The sequence below is a fragment of the Gossypium raimondii genome, chromosome 5 (assembly GCF_025698545.1).
Source record: "Gossypium raimondii isolate GPD5lz chromosome 5, ASM2569854v1, whole genome shotgun sequence".
Taxonomy (NCBI): Eukaryota; Viridiplantae; Streptophyta; class Magnoliopsida; order Malvales; family Malvaceae; genus Gossypium; species Gossypium raimondii.
Window position 1 is genome coordinate 5,055,083 of NC_068569.1, and position 17,694 is coordinate 5,072,776.

At 34.2% G+C, this 17,694-nt stretch overlaps 1 protein-coding gene and 1 long non-coding RNA gene across 2 annotated transcripts; one reads left to right on the top strand and one right to left on the bottom strand.

Moving 5' to 3' along the window:
• Nucleotides 1-8: 8 nt before the first annotated feature.
• LOC105770057 (uncharacterized) lies at nt 9-7,438 on the top strand. Its single transcript, XM_012591098.2, has 10 exons — nt 9-298; nt 451-604; nt 2,693-3,064; nt 3,385-3,494; nt 4,398-4,454; nt 4,548-4,847; nt 4,970-5,217; nt 5,809-6,115; nt 6,195-6,468; nt 6,902-7,438. The coding sequence occupies exons 1-10, from the start codon at nt 9-11 to the stop codon at nt 7,154-7,156; spliced, it is 2,367 nt and encodes a 788-aa protein (XP_012446552.2). The 3' UTR covers nt 7,157-7,438.
• A 1,613-nt stretch (nt 7,439-9,051) lies between these two features.
• LOC128041256 (uncharacterized) lies at nt 9,052-9,776 on the bottom strand. The gene is made up of 2 exons (XR_008195979.1): nt 9,650-9,776; nt 9,052-9,334 (listed from the first exon to the last, which is right to left on the bottom strand). It is a non-coding gene; the product is annotated as an uncharacterized LOC128041256 (long non-coding RNA).
• Nucleotides 9,777-17,694: the final 7,918 nt, after the last annotated feature.

Genomic DNA, 17,694 nt, shown 5'->3' on the forward strand with positions numbered 1-17,694 from the left:
AGTGCCACATGGCGATCGTCGACGATTACGCGCTGGATTCCTCATTTGTCCAGCTTCTGGCGGGGGTTGTGGTTGCTCCGGCAGGGATTCTGGTTCCTCCGGTAGGGGATCTGGTTGTCGGTGTTGGGACGATGAGCCATCTTGATAGAATAGTGACTGTGGAAGTGTTTGCATCACCAACGACGAAGCTGTTCGAAACTCATACGGTGATGGGGATTGGTAAAAAGAAGAGCTTCCCGACGGCCCCTCATGTGATCCCTCGTGCGACGGTGGGCTATATATTGGCGGTCCACTCGGCGTAATTAAAAATGGAGATGAACCGGGCCATTGACTCCAACCTACCATAGGACTAGAAAAAAGAAACATATAAGGGTTAGGATACATAAAATTGCTAGGATAAACACTTGGCATCATCTGAAAAGGTTGTGCTGTGGGTGTCGTCGGTTGAAGTGTTGGACTCGGTGACTGTGTCGGTGCTGTTGCTGGGCTTGGTGATGGGTCGGGTGATTGTGATGGGCCTGCGTCATCGTCTATTATTATTGGATTTAAAGCCCATGTCGTTCCCTTTGGACAAGCAATTGCCGCAGCCTCTCATCTGCTGACGGTAAATACGGCTTACCATGGATCCTAAATCATAACATGTATTCTGGCACGCACGCTAACTTTGGAACAATGATCGGTTCCCGAGTAGGTCTATAATCATACCGATCTTCCCACATTTAGATGTAGTGTGACCAAAATCTCGGCCAGTCCGTATGCAATTACCGTAGGTTGATTTTGTGATGATCATTCAACACATCAGGTGCCACGGGAATCGATTGTCAGAATCCAATTTGCCGTAATACTTTTTCTGACTAGTGCATCTCCACGGTCGCAAAGTTGACCAATGAGACTTTCACATGCCAAGCGTTTGGATTTTGGAAGTACTCATCCGGAATTACTGTCCGAATTGTCGGATCCTCGTATGGTGTCCATTGAAACTATATGAACACGATAGAAATATTAGTTTTATACATAATACATAATACTAAATACTAAATACTAAATACTAAATACCAATCGACTATCTCACGATGGAAATATCTATTTTATTTAATACTTACTTGTGCTTCCGACCGTTGGTCTAATAGAAGTCGTATATCTTCAAGAGAGATAGGTAATCGAGCATAACTTGCCGAATGGTTCGACCTAATTAAATAAATTTTTAGCATTCGATTATATTTTAAATAATGTAATAATTGTAAAATCTAATATAAAATTTACCTCGTTATGAGTGGGAATGTATACGGGTGGTCCATTCAAGGACGTAAAAATAGAAAGCGAAACCGTGCCCATTACTGCAGTAGTGATAGACAACCTCCAATTTTTGCTTTATTCGGTCGCGTCGCCCCGCACATCTCTCGGCACAATATTGCCAACACGACAGACCCCCAATTAAATTCACCAACTGCTCTAAAATCAACGAATTTCAGCAGCCATCTTAGATGTATAAGGTTTTGTGACAAGTCCGACATCAGATAACCTTCAATTATCTGAAGAATGTATGCCCGAGCATATCATATATTTTCTAGTTCGGTAGAATCATCATCCAGCTCCGGGAATGTGTCTTGTAACCAGCCCATTTCGATCCGACCTCCGTTAATATTTTTCGGAATAGCGCCTAAAAGCTCGTAGCATACCGCTCCCCAATCACTTGATTGAACAGACCCGGTGACCGCGTACCCGTCCACCGGCAATCCCAATTGCAAATTTACGTCTTCCAAAGTGACAGTGCATTCTCCACATGAAAGATGGAATGTGTGCGTCTCGGATCTCCACCTCTCAATCAACGCACGGATGAGTTTTGGGTCCAACTTGCATCCCCGGCCTACCGTCGCCACATGCCAAAAGCCTCTCCCCGCAGATAATTCTTTACCAACGGTGATGGAGGACCATGAATATTACGGATATAACATTGCAATATCCGATCTACAGACTTTTATAAGAAATAATAAAATAAAAATTATTTAAAAATTATAAGAAATTTCTAATAAAATAAAAATTATTTAAAATTGCATAAATCAAAAAATCTTAAATAATATTTAAAAATTAAATTTAACACTTACCATTTTCATTTGTTCGACAGATATGTGCTTGTTATCGAGATGAATTAATTTTCCGGCCATTGCTAACACAATCAAATTTTTATGATTTAAAAAATTCAAAAAAATAAAATTAAAGCTTTTTTTTAAATAATTAAAAAAATTAAAGTTTTTTTAAGAGGAATTTGAGAGAAATTGAGAGAAAGGATATAGGTGTAAAAAAAATGAAAGGGAGGGTTTTATAGTTTTTTTTTTTACCGTTGGGGGGTCACTAACGGTAAAAAAAGTAGCCATTGCTATTGTTCACGCGTGGGCAAAGGCGCGCTTTCTGTCCACGTGGACAAAGCGCTTCCTTGAGGAAGCGTTTTCCTGCTTCGTCACTTGATAACGTGCTAATGTGGACGCGTTTTCGGGAAAATAGGGCCATTCCGATAATTAATTTTTTACCGGGCTCATTTCAGTAATTTTAAGAAATAGGACTTTTATTGATATTTTGCCCAATAGAAATAGTTAAAATTTTTAATAAAAATGGAAAAAAAATACTTTTATGTTTACCGTATATTCATCTCGGAGAATGCAATATAAATATAAATCCCGAATGAACATACTTAAATGAGAAATCTACTCTCAGTTTCTGCTTCCTTAGGCTTTGCTTTTGCCTCCGCTGCTTCTATCCCTCTTCCACCGTATTACTTATTTCACCCATTAATTTCCTCTCGCCTCACTTCTCCCTTGCACGCCACGTTTCTATCGGCGGCAGCCTTCGAATGGACCCTTCTTTACCCGACCCCGCCTCCTCCCTTTCTGTCGATTCCGTCGCCGACAGTTTGAAAAGTCAAAGCTTAAGGGAACAAGGTAATGATCGCATAAACAAAGAAAATAAAAACAAAAAGGTTAAATTGAGCCTTGAAGATCTCAATTGGGATCATTCCTTCGTTAGAGAGCTCCCTGGGGACCCTCAAAGCGATTCTATTCCACGTCAGGTTTAATTTCTACCTTTTCAGAATTTCTTTTCATGTTCTAGTTTTATTGTTTCTTCTTAGTTGAATGGAAATTTGTTGAAAGCATATCGTTCTGGTCCTAAATATGGAATTTTTAGGCCTTTTGTTATGTAGTCAGTGTTTGTTCGGCTAAACTATACTATTAGTTTAAATTTCATTTTTATAAATTTAGTATACAAGAATGGAAGAAAGACAAAAATAATCTTTATGCTGTTTAAAGAGCGAGGAACGAAAAGGTTGTATCTTTGATTTGTATAATTTGAGATGGACATTTAAAAAAATGTTTTCTAATGAATTTGCAGGTTTTTCACGCATGTTATACGAAAGTTTTACCATCGGCTGAAGTAGAGAATCCGGAGCTTGTCGCTTGGTCAGACTCCGTGGCTGGCTTGCTTGATTTGGATTCTCATGAGTAAGTATTGCCTTGCACTGTACTCGTCCTTCAAAAAATACTAGCAAATGAATGGTGATGGGTATCTAAGTAATCTGTATTTAGACATTTTATACGTATTAGATTTAGTTTCTGAAATGCTAATCGAAATTACCCTAGTTGAAATGATTCTCGGTAGGAAAACCATGCTAGCATTTGCATCCCTGTTTACTTCTCACTTTTTTTATTTGTTATTGTTGTTGTTATTATGAGCTTGCATATGGGACCTTGGATTGACTTTGGTATAGTACTTGAGTACTATTAAAACTGTGAGATGTGATTTTTATTTCAAAATTTGGATATGCCATAAAACATTTTGTTTGTTTATGTTTGGGTATCCTTGGAATGTTTAATTTTCAGCATCTGATTGAAAAAATAGAAGAAAGGGGAGGGTGGAGGGAACATATACAGATTTGAAGCTACTGATGATTATATGCCATTTTGATTTACCAAGATGTTTCTTAAGGTTTGCTTATGTATTGGATGACTTCTTATATCTTGCTATATTTGTTAGTCTTGAATCTTGTAATGGAAGAGTTTGCAAGTCAGTTGGATCAATTATCATATATGATAAAATACATCATCTTAAAGAGAGGGAGAGGATTGGTAATGCCTATATAGATAGGATTATGAAAAATAAGACGAGGGCATTTTGTTATGCATGCACCAAAATAAGAAAAAAACAGTATCACGTACCTATCAACTTTGCCTTGTTATACCAAATAAAAAGGAAAAACTCATAGGATTAATTCATTGCCACAGTATTGAGAAATTTGTCTTTCATGCCTTGGCTTTGATTGTTATTGACTGCTGTTTTCTGTATCCCCTTGTATTGCATTGTGTTGTCCAAGTGATTAACCTTACAGCTCTTCACTGGAATTGCAGATTCGACAGACCAGATTTTCCGCTGAAATTTTCTGGGGCTTCTCCTTTGACAGGAGCGTAAGTGTTTGTCTCTAGAACTTTTTACAAATTACTATCATTTTCTTTCTTATTCATTCTCCTCTTGATCTTAGTTGATTTTCTCTCTGACAGGGTGCCATATGCACAATGCTATGGAGGACATCAGTTTGGCACATGGGCTGGCCAACTGGGTGATGGCCGTGCTATTACTCTTGGGGAGATTCTGAATTCTAAGTCCGAAAGGTGGGAATTGCAGCTTAAAGGGGCTGGGAAGACTCCATATAGTCGATTTGCGGACGGGCTTGCAGTTTTACGAAGTAGTATCCGTGAATTTCTTTGCAGTGAAGCAATGCATTTTCTAGGAATCCCAACTACTCGTGCTCTCTGTCTTGTCACCACTGGAAAATTAGTAACTCGAGACATGTTTTATGAGTATGTTCATTGTTTTTTTTTTTAATTAAGATAACCATGGGCTAACTAGACATTTCCTGCATAAAATGTATAACCTTTTGGGGTGTATTTTTAGTTATAATTGTTTATATCTTCTACTGCAGTGGTAATCCAAAGGAAGAGCCTGGTGCAATTGTTTGCAGAGTTGCACAGTCTTTTCTGCGGTTTGGTTCATTCCAAATACATGCTTCTAAGGGAGAAGAGGACCTTGGTATTGTATCTACTTTGGCAGACTATGCCATCAGACATCACTTCCCTCGTATTGAGAACATTAGTAAAAGTGAGACCTTGTCTTTTAGCACTGGTGACAATGGCCAATCGGTTGTGGATTTGACTTCAAACAAGTATGCAGGTAAATATAAGGATTTGTTATCATATGTGGTATTAAGGGTAAATGTTGAGCAATAGAGTTGTTTTGGCAAGATTAGAGTGGATAGATGAAGAATCAGATTGTGAATTGAGTAGGTTTCATTTATCTGCTCTTACTCTTTTACTTCTGGATTTCTTTTTTATTTCGCTAGTGGCCCTTAGCACACAATTTTATATTACTTTTGATGTAAGCTTTGTGACATTCAGAAACGGTAGGGATATTCCTAAATTTCCTTTATATAGAATACAGTGGCCAAACCAGGATTCTTGGAGAATACCTGGCTTGTTGCATAGTGCACGGTTTTGGGTCAATGAGGAAGCTTAGGTTTAGTTTGGAAGCAGGAACCTGATAAGAATTGACTTTCTTTACATAAACCCATCCATGCAGGACATGAGAGCTTCCCTGCAAATCCTTTATGCAAATTTTGAATTTGTTTACTAATTATCATTATTATTGTCAATCACGGCAGGTAGTTGTCTTGAGTATTGCCTTGAGCATGTTTGTCTGTAAGCTAGGATTTGTTGATTTTGTGGTAATAGTTCTAGTTTTCACTTCTTTTTTGTTTATATCCAGCATGGGTAGTGGAGATTGCTGAGCGCGCTGCTTCTTTGGTTGCGAGATGGCAGGGAGTTGGCTTTACTCATGGTGTGCTAAATACTGATAATATGAGCATTTTAGGTCTCACTATTGATTATGGTCCTTTCGGATTTCTGGATGCTTTTGATCCAAGTTACACACCAAATACTACAGATCTTCCTGGGAGAAGATACTGTTTTGCAAATCAACCTGATATTTGCTCGTGGAATATTACACAATTTGCCTCGACTTTGATGGCTGCGCACCTCATAAGTGATAAAGAAGCCAGTTATGCCGTGGAAAGGTATGTCTGGTTTGAGTTCTCTTTCACTGTAATAGTAAAGTTTTCCATGGTAGACCATTAATACATTGTTTTGCTGCAGGTATGGGACAAAATTTATGGACGAATATCAAGCTATAATTATGCAAAAGCTTGGCCTCCAAAAGTACAATAAACAGCTTGTCAACAAACTTCTTAATAATTTGGCTGTCGATAAAGTGGATTACACAAACTTCTTTCGTTCACTTTCCAATATCAAAGCAGATCCTGGCATTCCAGAAGGTGAGTTGTTAGTGCCACTGAAGGCTGTTCTACTGGATATTGGCAAGGAACGCAAGGAGGCATGGGCCAGTTGGGTACAGTCCTATATACAAGAGGTACAATATGTTCCTGGTCATGAATGTGTACTCACCAATGATTATGTGCATGTCAGTAGTTATGTTAATTTTTATTTATTAATTTCCTTCATTGTTGGCTGAAAATAAATCATAGCCAAATACCCATGGTGACCTTATAAACCTACTTGCGGCAGTTAAAGAAAAGACCAGCTTTCCTACATATGTTTCCATTTCATAAATATGTATGTATAACTATTTATTTCTTTGGTGTTTTTCTCTATGCATCAAACTGAAGTAGTTTGCCTCCAACTCCTAGGTGTAGCAAATACTTAGCTTTGTATAATGTCCCATTAACAGTTTATAATTATGATATTTGACAAGGAAACAATGATTTTCTGTGTGCGTTCCTCATCTTCTAAATTGTTGGTATCAACTGCTGTAATCTCACAAAATCTCTTTTGTCTTTATGCAGCTTGTTGCCAGTGGCATCTCGGATGAGGAGAGGAAAGCCTCAATGGACTTGGTGAATCCTAAATATGTGCTGAGGAACTACCTATGCCAGAGTGCGATTGATGCAGCCGAAATTGGTGATTTTGGAGAGGTCCGAAGGCTGCTTAAAGTAATGGAGAGGCCGTATGATGAGCAACCAGGAATGGAAAAATACGCTCGCTTGCCACCAGCATGGGCTTATCGGCCGGGTGTGTGTATGCTATCTTGTTCGTCTTGAGTTTACTGAATGACTGTTATACAAACCTTACAAATACCCATAAAGAAAAACCATTGTAGATAAGAGCGGAAAAGATTTTTTGTTCCCCTTTTAATTCTACGACAAAGTGTAGTAGCGTTTTATTTTTATTTTTTATTTACCTTTGTTGCATCATTCATTGATGAGAGCTTTTACATGACTATTCATGTTTTTATAATCATCTATTTTCCCGTTTGTTGTAATAGGATGATACAGTAGAGAAATGAAATAATAGGCATGAAATGACTTATGATGATGATGAAAGGAGATTCGGCGTTGCAGTTCATGTAGTGGGAATCAGAAATTGTGTTCTAAATGAGTTGTAATTATAGAGATGACTTATAAGAGATGTTTTGCTTGTAGCATCTTTGATCATATATCCTGTCTGCAGTTCGTCCATAATTCTTTAGCAATGGTCTCATTTTAGTAGGTATCAAACAAATCAAGCGATAGACCGTCATATTCGTTTCTTCTGCTCTAGGAATATCTTCAATGTTGACGGTAGGAAATACTTGCTTTTCTGCCAAGCTGCCCCACTTTCATGTGATGTAGCAGTCACCGTAAAAATGAAAAAGAAATGCTACTTTAAAATTGCCAGTGCGAAATTTGAGTATTATTTGCACTGTATGAAACCACTAAATTTAAGGTGAGGAATGAAGCCTAATTCTTATTTGCGTTGGTATTGATGAACGGAAAATGCTTAACGATAGAATGGAACAAGTACAAAAGGAAAAAAAAAAGAAGCCCAAAACCGATGGAGGAGAAGCCAAGCCAACATCATGATTTCGGCCAATATGAACTCGCATCTAGTGCGTTGACTCTAGGAAACCAATGTCGCCCATCCTATGGAAAGGAAGGGAAGCAAGTGGCGCCCAACCTCGAATCCAAGGTTTTCTTTTTTTGGAGTCCGAAATTAGATTATAAGTTTTTTAAAAATTATAGCATAATTTTATTATTTATCAATTTATGATTTCATATTTTTTAAGGTTAAACAATTTCCATTTTCATTTTTTAGATTAAAATATAATTTTATCATATTAATTTAAAATTTCATTACTTATAAGGAAGCTAAATTGCAGAATTTTCATTTATTGGGCCAAGCCCCCCGTAGGCCCAATGCCCCTAAATTCGCCCCTGTGGCGCCAGACGACCAAATCATGCCAGAAACTAGAAAAGCCCATCCATGAACCTTAACAAAAATGTGGAGCGTCATCAAACAACCGACCGAAGGGAGTCACAAGCCTACCTTCGCAAGGGAACCCAATCAACCGCTACTTGATGACCGGAGGCTGAAGAAAAGGAAGTGTGGACAGGTCCGAGTTTTATTCATTCGAAAGCATGGAGTAAGGAAATAATTTGCAAAGACGAGAGAGAAAAGTAAACTGAGGAGGGCTGAGCAGACACCGGCTTGAGTATTATTTATAAGAACATAAAGATTCGATACTATTATCCAAATTAATATAATTATTCAAATGACTATCTTTTTGATTAAATTTTTTATTAAATAATCAAGAGACATAATTTGGGTCTAGGGTTTCCTTTTTGTAATGGACTTGGGCCTCTTCTTTGCTGCTATGAATGAAGTGACTTATGGAAGGAAAACGTATAGAAACATAAGGTTAAAATACGCCCTAAGTCATTGTATTCTTTATGCATTTGAAATTTAGTCTCATCACTTTCATTTATAAGAATTTAGTCCTTTTCCTTTCAGATTTCAAATTTTAGATTAATTGTTAAAATTATTCTATTAATTTGTTAATGTAACATTTTGAAATTAAAAAAAAAATCATTTTGTAGCATTGTAACAAAAAAAAATGCACTGTAATGAAATTAAATTTAACAAAAGAAAATTTACATTGTTAACAATTAGACTTACATTTTTAAATTTGAAAGATAGAAGGATTAAATTCCTTGGAATAAAAGTAGGACAGAATTCTAAATGTACATAAAGTGAAGGGACTTTTAGCACATTTTAACCAAAGCATCGAGTAAACTAAGGTTATGCTGCTACAGGTGCTACGGCCTACGAAAGCAACTTAAAGCTGAGCTCATCTTCCTTCACTACCAGCACCTGCAGCAAGGAACTCATCGTCCTCCAAAAACCTCGCTGCATCACCATGGAAATCCGACCAGTTACGAGAAAAAAATATCATGTGTCTTCTGCAAAGTACACATATTAAGTTAATCTATAATGATGGGTGGAAAAAATCTTGTTACGAATGACTAGAGATAAGATATATAATCCTTAATTAAACATTACACCCCTTCTTACAAAATTATCTTGAAAAGTTTTAAGGCGAAAAAAATGTTTATACCTTCCATTTGTGTCTTCTGAACTGCTTACAATCGATCATCACAAGAAACAAAAATAATTTTCATTTAAAAAAACAGTTTGAAGCATATGAATTGCCTATAGACCCTAATTCTAACTCATGCTATTCTGAGATATAGGTAGATCAAAACGTATGTACTTACGAGTCACAGTTTTGAATTCGACTAATCATCGAAACTATTTTGAATGCTTTCAAGAAAAGAATCACAAGGTTAGCTAGCTTTAGGAAAACCAAATTCCAATTTGCTTCTTCTCATCATTTCATATTTACATACTTGTATAATTTATGGTTGAATGCATTATAAAACATAAAGAATCATATATAACAAGATATCCATTCTCTTGTAAAAACTTTGCACATATTCCAATTCCTGAGATGGCGACCATCACTAACATGAAGAGTGTTCTTTTAATAGCCAATCTATTAAAGGAAAACTTTTGCAGAATCATCAAAGCAAAATCATTGCTTTTAAAATCACAGCTTTTCATGAGTTTAGATGTCACTTCTTCACTGCAAGTTGAGTTGTGAGCCATATTTGACAGGCTCTCATTAGCTTGGAGTGAAGGTATTGCAAAGTACTACTCTAAATTAATAATTTGCAAGCGGTTTGTATGCTTAACAGTAGTGATGAGGATGATAATAGCATTGCTTTAATACGCAACATCAGGGAGTTACGAGATCGTCAATGCGACATCAACATTGAGAATGTTTACAAGGGATTTATGCTTCCTTTGTGAAGCACTATGATTGTTCTGGCATTACATGTGAGCGTTTGTGCTTAGAAATTATGCCAAGGCTTTAGCCTTTTTCTTTTATAAAAGAAAAATGAAATCACAACTTTCATTAATTATTTTTAATCTTTGGATTTATTGTCTTTACAAAAATTATATTTATTATTGTTGAAATAGAAAATAATTAAAAACAAGATAATAGTAATTAATTTATATGGGATAAAGTGAAGAAATGGATGAAAGAGAAAAACGTCATGGAACATTCCACTTGTATAATGTTACTTTTTTTTTGGAATAAAGTTTTGAAGTATTCCACTTAGGGCTAGTTATTTGTTGCTTTTGAAAAGTGATACAAAGAAATGTTTTGTTTGAGATTTAAATATTTAATATGGTTATTGTAATATCTCTATACTCCTTGAGTCAGAGAAATGTAAGGGTCAATATGTTAGAAATTGAAAAAGGTAATAAAGTAGAAATTATTAGTCTTAGTTGACGGTAAAAGAAGATGCTGAAAGTAATTGAAAAGGCTCGTATATTATGAGAAATAAATCTAGGGTGTTGACTAAATTGTAAGAGAGTAAAAAGTGTTAGGGTAAAAGTGAGAAAATTAAAAGTTAGAATGATTAGATTGAATTGAAGGGAAAAAAAAGGAGAGGCTAGAGGTGAAATTTTACCAAAAGAAAATATGACTCACGAATAGTATTGTAGAGAAAATTGAGAGACTAAATGTTCAATTTAGATATGACATGAATAATGATTAAGGACTAAATTATATTAAATTATGATTGGTTGGAATAATTTAGAACAATTTTATTTTCCTTAATTCTTAAGTTGATAAAAAGATGAAAGCAAAAAAAATGGTTATCATCATTTTTGTGTCATCCCTCCAGGAAGAAAGAAACAAAAAACTTTGCAAACCTTACATTTTAGTCCTTATTCACCATTTCCAAGCTTTCCAAGTTTAATTCCTCTTATCTCTTTCATGAATATCTACTAAAATCAATAGATAAGCCTAGTAGTTATCTTAGTTTTATGAGAAGGACATCCATAGTTGCCTTGGAGGAGTGAGAAAATAAGAATTAGAGTTTGATTACAAGAGGTCAAGGTAAGCATGGTTAGTTTTACATGGATTCCATGTTAGTTTTATTTAAAGATTATAAATATGGTGTTTGATTATAATTCGATAAATAAATCTTGTATGTTTTGATATGGAAATGAAGAAAAGAGAAGAGAAGTGATCATTAAGAGAAGAATAAGAAAGCTTAATCACAAGTCTTTGGACGTACTACTAGAATTTTACTTAGTTTAAATCATTTTAATTAGCAAGTTTAATTAGATGTATAAATGTTTACATGATTTTTAATTATTAATTATTATGGTATGCATAAATAAGAAGTTGATTAAGAATGATGGAATTAATTATTTAATTCCATTTATTAAGTGATTTGTTAAAGTGAAATGAAAGAATAGTGAGAAAAGGATTAAATTATAAATATATAAAAATTCATAGAAAAGGTAAATATAATGATTTAATTTATAAATGAACATATGGAATGATATGGAAATGTTATGACGGTAATTGTTGAGTTTTGAAATAATTGGATTAAATTGAAAAGAAATTAAAAGTATATAAATTATGTTCTGAAATGTAAATGAGAAATTGATTTTGTTACATTTGTCCATCTAGACAAGATATGAATTAGTAGGATATAAATGTAATGTCATTAGGAAGCATTTAGCGCGCTCTTTGTTTTGTTATTGCACTTTGGTGCTATTATGTTTTGATTAAGCACTTTAGTGCTATTTTGTTTTGGCATTACACTTCAGTGCTACTCTATTCTGTTATTGCACTTTGATGCATCTTTGTGTTACTTTCACATATCCTGTACGTTTTACACAGGGCATCCGATAAATTTTAAAAGATAAAATTAAGGTTACGAATGATGTGACGCGATTAAGTGTAAGTAATTGGACGAGATTAAGTGTAAGTAATTAGAATGATAGTGAACCCAAGTATAATGAATGTTGTATAGCATAGAAATTTTATTGTAAATATGTTCTAAACTTATTTATTACAACATTTTTTTTATTTTGTTTATCTTTAATTAATGAAAAAGTAAGTTTAATTTTTGTTGTATTTACTAAGTTTTAAGATGCTTACCGTGTTATTTTTAATGCATAGGTAAAGACCTAAACTGAGGATTTATTGAGGATCAGTCTTTCACATATCATCCCATCTTAAGAGTTTGGAGAAGAGTATGTTATCTCCACTATGACATGTACTTAGATGAATGTTTATGTAAGTAAATAGGAAACTAATTGATTCTCGTACTTGTGTTTTATGTGTTTTGGTGAGTAAATATAAGGTATTATTTGATATATGAGTTATGGATAGTGTTTAGAATGATTATGGATAATTTTGGTACCGTTTGGATGTGATCGGTATAACCTTTATTAGGAAAAAACTGCGGTGCCTACTACAAGCTCCGGTGCAACGTTGATCCTCAATGGTGCATTATTTGAACCATAACCGTGACGACCACCAACTTTTGTCCCCCTAACTATGCTTTATCTAGTGACAATGGCGGGTGGTGCAGTCCCCTCGAGAACACTTCGATTTGGTCGAACCGGCATTCTTGCAGATTGCGGAATATCGAGCTAAAATTATTCCTGTTCTCTTCAGAAGGTGGTAAAACCCAATTCAAATCATCACGATCTTTAAGGTATGTTAAATTGTCGGCTGTCAGGTGTGAAGAAAGGAGGCATTAGGTCCACCATGGATGGACTACAATCCTACTTCAACCTGGTGTTAATAACGAAAGTGGGAGGTGCAGGGTATATATCGTCGGTGTCCATCAAGGGTTCCAAAACAGGGTGGCTACCTATGTCTAGAAACCCGCTGTACGTGTTCTTCTCGACCACCTCATCAGGTTTCTACAGCGTCCGATCTCGGGGAACAGCTCGGAATTAACGGTGTCGTCCAATATGAGGTAGTTGTCCCACCACTCCCTGTGCATGCTGCCGTCGGCGGGGGACTTGTGGCAGTGGCAAGTGAAGAAAATGGGGATGGAAGCTTGTCGACGGAGGTTGATGGTGGTGATTGCGTTGTTGAGAATAGGTTTTACCATGGAGGAAACTTTTTTTGCAATTTTGCCCGTGGTGGAGTTTGGTGTTAGTAAATAGTTAGAATTTATTTTAATTAGAGGGAATAAATTAAAGAAAAAGAATTTTAATTATCTAAATTTTAAAATGAGTATGCATATAATAAATAACAGTTTTCTCCAGAAACTAGGTGAATATTGTAGCTATATTACATGTAGTTTGCTTCCTTTGATATCATCTTAATTTCAGGATCATACTTGGTAATAGCCACTGCGTACTAATCTGTTCTTCCAAGTATGGTAGTAACTGCACCACTGCAGTTATGAAGTTTCCTATTAACATTAATTGTGATTACTGATAATAATAATATTATTTTTCTAATTTTTTATCTTTTGCATTAATGATTTACATCTGGCCAGATTTTTATTCTATATTTAGAAAATTGACAGATTGGGGGTCAAACAATAAAAGAAATTCATTTTGACAGATATGTAGTGTGAAAATTTTGAACTTGAATATTGTTTGTTTTTTTGGAGTAAATATTGTTTATTTTACAACTGAATATATACTACCGTAATTCATTTAGCTCTCTTTGGCTTTCTTACTATTCGTATCCTCTTTATGCAAACGTTTCCGTATGTATGCCAGCATCGTTTTCCTCGTAACGACTTACTGCTCACCAACCTTTGCATTGTGAAATGTTTTGAGGACTCGAATTAAATAAATTATGATCATGTTGTAAGAAGCGATAGCTAAATGAACCGTGACTTTATAGCATTTAATGATTAATGGAGCTGTAAGTAACAGACATATTTAACAGATGTCGCATTCCTCGGTTAATTTTTACTTTTGCCTTGGTGACATTTATAAACTAAAACTCGTAATTATTTTAAAACACAAACTTTTCTTCTTTCCCTTTCTGTCTGAAATATATATAAATGAGGATTAGAAAGAGATTTCCCTCATATCCAATCGTGCCAACTTCAGTCGCTTCTACAACAGAAGAAGAAATGAAGCCATCCTCTCTTCCAACATCTGCTGAAGGAACAGGTAGAGAAGCATCACAAGAGGTGGTACTCACTGATTGGCCCTCTATTGTGGCACGAGCACACAAACTGCTAGGTTGTTCATCATCTACCTGTAGTTATCACCTCGTCTGGCCCCGTGTGCAAGAGGAGCATTCCCCCACCATCCCCGTCCGCAATGGAGAAACAGTCACTGAACTTCAGTCAAGAAATGAAAGGAACAAGAGTCCGTTGGACCAAAAAAATCCAACTCAAGCAATGGTTTTTCTTTTCTGATTTCTATTCATTCATATATTTCCCTTGGATTTTTCATTTCTTGGTGTTCATCTTTATGAAATGGTGATCTTTGATCTTATAGGTTTCATAAATTCCAATCATCAGTCTATTCTTAGACCTATATACGCCTTTTAACACAACTTCTACCACTAAGGTTGTTGATAAGGTTAAGTAATTGATATATCATTTACTGATTTTTTCTTTGGTATGATTTTTTTTATAGGTCATGGAACAAGGAGGTGGAATTGCCGGAAAACAGATACTCGATCTCTTCTCTAATTCTCCAATGTAAAATTTTGATTCCCGACCTACCATACTGTATCCATATTAGAACTAATAAATTAAAGAAAATTATCCATTTGCTTAGCATTTAAAGTGTATTAAGAGTACATGATTTCATCTTAATATCTTAGATTAAAAAGCTTAATTTTGATGTTCTAGGAAAGAAAATGACTCTTGTATCGGTATATCAAATCGCAAGGGGACAAATATTTCATCTGCTTCTTGGAAAGGTATGCTTTCTTTCCTCAGGTTTAAAATGGTTTTAAAATTCAGCTTTTTTTTCGCACCGTTACAAGTTTGCAAAGTTAGTTATCCAACATTATAAAAAAATACAGAACATACTCAACTATTATATTTTATACATAAGGTCAGAAGATTGATATTCGCGCTTGTGTTTGGTGGTGAAATGATATTATAAATGATATTTTATTTTTAAAATGATTATAATAATTTTTATTTTTATTTTTATCATACAAAGTTGCATCAAATTACACAACTTTATTGAAAAGTTTCAAATGAAGAAATATAAAGGTTGGTATTTGATACATTAGCAATGTGCTTTTTTATCTAAATATTATTCCAAAAATATAATTATCAATTGAAGGTGTTGTGTTGTGTTGTGTTGTGAAAAAATATACATTGTGTCATAAATTATGTACCAAGAGACATTCTTTATTAATACATGAATCAAAACAGGCTATTTTCACTATTATGCTTTTGTTCCTAGAAACAAATTAAAAGTTTTTAAAAAAATAATTCACTCCTCAAGTTTGATTTCACTTAATTTTGTTTTTTGCTCAGCAAGTTTTTCTATCGTAGGACGTTAGTAATCGTTAGCTTTCCCTTTGTACGCCAACAAGCGAAGGTTGGTACTAATGCTTGGCTGTGATATATTTCCATTAACAGCAGTCCGAAAAAACTTGAAAAATACTAGATAAGCAGAATCCTCCAATATTACGTACTATGCAATGTTCCCTTGTTATGCAAGTATGGATATATATATATATATATATATTATTATGCAAGTATTTTCATTTTCCTGAAAGTCCTTTTACATATATATATGAACTGTAGAATCAGAAACTTAGGTTTTGCATGTGTTTTAGCCCTTTAGGACTTAGGCATCAATTGTTACAAAGACCTAAAATTTGATATTCTGCTCAATTCGTAGTGGAACCTTTGTTTGTTTCTCGAGAACTAGGTGAGAAAAATTAGTGTAAAGAATAAAAATATAACCCCATTTTAGATGAAAAATGCCTTCGACATATTTCAAGCTTAATTAGTTATATTATATATAAAATGACAGTGTTAATATTACTGCAGAGTTTTATAATTAAGTTCGATCTTTACGTCTTCATTCCTCGATTATTTCTGGAGCTGAAAATGAAATATATGACCTCTTTGTTTTATGTTTTACTTCATTATATATGTGTGCTATTCAAAGAAACTACATTATGTTTCATCATTTCTATGTTTACTTTTACGTACCCCAAAACTTGTAAAATTGATTTTTCAACTGATATATGCATGCAATCAAGGGAAGGGAGTTCATGGATTGTTTGCTTCAAATTTGTTACTCAGGTGAAAAGGGGATGATTGCGGGGAATAGCGAAGATGGAAAAGCTGAAACTGGGGTGAGGATTGGCTGTTCACTGACGGAGGTAGGCTCATCCAGAGGCGGTTGTGCCGATGGTAGGTCCCGAGAAGGAGACGAAGAGGAAGAGGAAGAGGAAGGCTCCTCCAATAAGAAGAAAGTTAGGATGAGGAGCTTAACCAGCATTTATGAGGACATCCGAAGCCTAATGCCCAGCTCTTCAGAGCTGAACACACATCCAGAAAATTACTAATGGAAAGTCCGTAGGTGAAGAAGATCAGTTCAGTCAGTAAAGATATTTAAATGATATACATAGTGCATGCATGTATATCGTTTCATAATTGAGTTATATTAAACTTCAAAAACTATGGAAATTTGATGGTATAAAATAAATGCTAAACCCAAAACAATGGCTTTGATTAATTTCTTTCTCTGGGTTATTATGAATCCTGAGGACTGATAGCTTCAGGATATTGAACTAGGTTTGTTATAATTCGATGTTTGTCTATGTTAATTTTGAGTATTAGAGGGTAACAGGGTTCTTTGTTAATTTTTTGCTTCACCCAATTATGACCTTAATTTTAGGTTTTGATATTTTTTTCATCAATTAAAATCATCAGAAGTAATTAAGGGTAAATAATTTATCTGTTCATAATAGCTAAATTTAATATCGCAATCTACATGTACATTAATTAAATTTACAATTTATAAATGAGTTATTTTAAAATAAAAATTTTAGATTTTTGTCTTTTATAAAACATTTATTTTGCGTGTTTATTTATTAAATTTATATTTGTTAATTAAACGATATTTAGCCTAATTTATAATAAAAATTTATTAATTTTGAAAAATTAATTTAGATAATAAGCAGCTAATAAAAATTTAAAAATAAAAAATTAAAAACAACCGATAGTAAAATATTAAGTAATTAGATAAAACAACTTATCATTTAAATATGATTCAAATTTCACCTAAAAAATAATATTTTAATATTTCTTTACTTTTCACATAATATTTAGTAACAAAATGGTAAAATTATTAAAATCATATAATAGCAAAACTAATAAATATAGAATAATAATAACTATTACATTTATAATAAAAACATTGTTAATAAAATAATTATAATTATAATTATATTATATTAATAATTTGTTATGAATGTTAATTATATTTT

Bases quoted from the DNA above. Each gene is read 5' to 3' on its own strand.
- LOC105770057 (XM_012591098.2), top strand. From the start codon at position 9: ATGGCGATCGTCGACGATTACGCGCTGGATTCCTCATTTGTCCAGCTT. The intron at 3,495-4,397 runs GTAAGTATTGCC...CTGGAATTGCAG, and splicing joins CTTGATTTGGATTCTCATGA to ATTCGACAGACCAGATTTTC. The intron at 6,469-6,901 runs GTACAATATGTT...GTCTTTATGCAG, and splicing joins TACAGTCCTATATACAAGAG to CTTGTTGCCAGTGGCATCTC.